The 2,713-nt window shown below is 42.9% G+C and overlaps 1 protein-coding gene across 1 annotated transcript in view; it reads right to left on the bottom strand.

The window, feature by feature from the left end:
• Positions 1-2,713, bottom strand: part of LOC101851512 (diacylglycerol kinase delta) — a gene marked incomplete in the record, with an annotated part of 91,327 nt that overhangs the window by 22,158 nt on the left and 66,456 nt on the right. Inside the window, 3 exon segments of the mRNA XM_035970923.1 lie at positions 489-573; positions 1,154-1,294; positions 2,527-2,698. Of these exon segments, the coding sequence (XP_035826816.1) occupies positions 489-573; positions 1,154-1,294; positions 2,527-2,698 (398 nt within the window).

The raw sequence follows: 2,713 nt of genomic DNA, 5'->3' as shown, positions 1-2,713 counted from the left end.
GAATTTCTTAACATATGTTTTCAACCTACATAGCGTCTGGAGACCTGAAAATGGTTCCCTTGCTGGCAAGGTGTACAAAAGAAGATACAACGCATTTGTTTTCAGGTGACGAGTCGGTCGATCATCCCGACCCGACCCTACCCGGCCCGAACCCATCCGCAATGAGCAACCAGAATAACGATTAAACTAATTGGTCACTTTTAAGCACAAGCGGGCTATCCCGAAAAAATCAGTTTGGAGAAAATCGAAGGTAAAATTTTTGGACCCTTGTTCAGTTTCTTTAAAAGACAAGGAAAGTTTTCTCTATCACCAAACAAATATACACACCAAAGAAACCAAACGTCCCCTATAGGTAGGGGCAATGCCCACTTTTGGTGTAGGAAAAGATTTCTAGACACTCCCAAAATCTGGGTTAGCCCGCTTGTCCTTAAAAGCGACCAATTATGCGGGCAAGGTTTGTAGACAAAAGAGTTGGTTCATCAACCTACCTCTCTCAGTGTGTTCGATGATCTGTCGCACGGCTTTCTTCAGGCTATTGGCTCGTGACATGAGAGCTTCGCGGGACTTGAACGCCTGCGGAGAACACAGGTACACAGATTTTAGTTTTAGTTTTAGTAAGAGTTGTTAGGCACTTGCAACACAATAAGGTCATATAAGTGCCGAAGATTAGAGGTGTTACAAGAGAGTAACAAACACAAAATAGAAGGAGGAGAGATCAGGACGACAGATCTTTGATAGGAAAGAAGGAGCAAATCACACCAAAGCACACCTGTCAACCACACTCAAAACTCCATGTGGTTTACAACTATTAATACAGCACTCAGAACAAAAGTTAACAATGACGAGGGAACACTTTTCTGAGCTAGGCAACCTCACCAGCTGTTTTTAAAAAAAAAGTAAGTGTTTTACGGCACTTGCAACAGAATAAGGTCATATGATAAGTCCCGGATTAGAGGTGTTACTAGAGAGTAACAAACATAAAAAAGCAGGAGGAGGGATAAAGAAGATAATTGTTTGATAGGAAAGAAGGAGCAAACCACACCAGAGTACCCGCCCGCCAACCACCCACGAAGGAAGAGAGATAAAGACAATAATTGTTTGATAAGAAAGAAGGAGCAAACCACACCAGAGCACCCGCCAACCACCCACTCACCAGGCGCGGCTTGATGGGAGCCGAGGGAACTGGGCACGGGGCGGCACCGTTGTTCTCCACAGGCTCCGCTCTGATTGGTTCAACCACCGCCATCACTTCCTTCTCCTCAAACTCATGCTTCTCGTTCTTCTCCTCTATATTCTGTTCCAAGTTCGGAAGTTTAAAAAAAGTTTTAGTAAGTGTTTTACGGCACTTGCAACACATTAAGGTCATATAAGTGCCGAAGATTAGAGGGGTTACAAGAGAGTAACAAACACAAAAAGAAGAAGGGGAGATAAAGACGACAGATGTTTGATAGGAAAGAAGAAGCAAACCACACCAGAGCACCCGCCAACCACCCATAAGTTCGGAAGTAACAAAATGAATTAGTGTTAGAACAAATAGCTACAGCTGTTGAAAAAAAAATCCAAAAAATCACATATACACACTCACACAAGCACAAACATACACACACACACACATAGGCATGTACACACACACACATATATTATATATGCACACACTCACACACACATCTACATATGCATGCGTGCACGCAGACACAGAGACACACACAAACACACACACAGGCAGACAGACAGAAACACACACACACACACACCTTCAGGTGTTCGTCATAAAAAGCCCACAACATTGCACCAGAAAAAGATCTCAGTAACATCCTATTTGTCTACAGATGGGCTGTAAATGCTCGATACTATTCATTTCATTCCCTGGGGCATTATCTTTATATGATAAATGTCATAGATCTAGTCTTTACGAAAGTGTACTAACGAACATCACCATCTGGTAATCAATAATTGATGGAACCCTATGGTTGAAAAACCAAAGCACACAAACTTATATGAATATTTGCTGCAATGTCGTGCCTTTTACACTGAAAACAGAACAACTCCAATATGAACAAGTCCAGGAAATAGTACAAAGTCACATTTCACTTGTCTCCAAAAACAAAACGACGACGTGTGAGTGTAATCAGCTTTCATGAAATAGGCAAGGAAAAATATCTATTTGACATTTGGTCGCTTTTACGGACAAGCGGGCTAACCCAGATTTCGGGGTTTTCCAGAAATCTTGACCTAAAAATGCTGTTTTGAGAAAATCGAAGGTAAAGTTTTTGCCCCTAGTTCATTTTCTTTAAAAGATAAGTAGAGTTTTCTCTATAACCAAACAAATATACTACACACCAATAAAACCAAACTTCTCCTATAGGTAGGGCAATGACCACTTTTTGTGTTGGTCAAGATTTGTGGTTAAACCCCCGAAATCTGGGTTAGCATGCTCGTCCTTAAAATCGACCAAATGTATGATAGGAAAGAAGGAGCAGATCCCCACACAACACCACAGCACCCACCAACCACCCACCCATTCACCTTTGACTCCTCCGCCTCTTTGTGCAGAGTGTTGAGCAGACTCTGCAGCTTCTCGTTGAGGACGTCGAACTGCATGCCCATCCCCGCATCTTCCTCCTTCTCTCCTTCCCCTCTCAGGTCATGCGACTTGCTCACTCGGTCCACAAAGGCTTTCACTGTCTCACATAGCACCCTGGGGGGTGGGGAA

The sequence above is a fragment of the Aplysia californica genome, unplaced genomic scaffold (genome assembly GCF_000002075.1).
Source record: "Aplysia californica isolate F4 #8 unplaced genomic scaffold, AplCal3.0 scaffold00339, whole genome shotgun sequence".
In the NCBI taxonomy this organism is placed as follows: Eukaryota; Metazoa; Mollusca; class Gastropoda; order Aplysiida; family Aplysiidae; genus Aplysia; species Aplysia californica.
The sequence above is the reverse complement of the archived record's forward strand: the minus strand, read 5'-3'. Positions and strand labels throughout refer to the sequence as shown.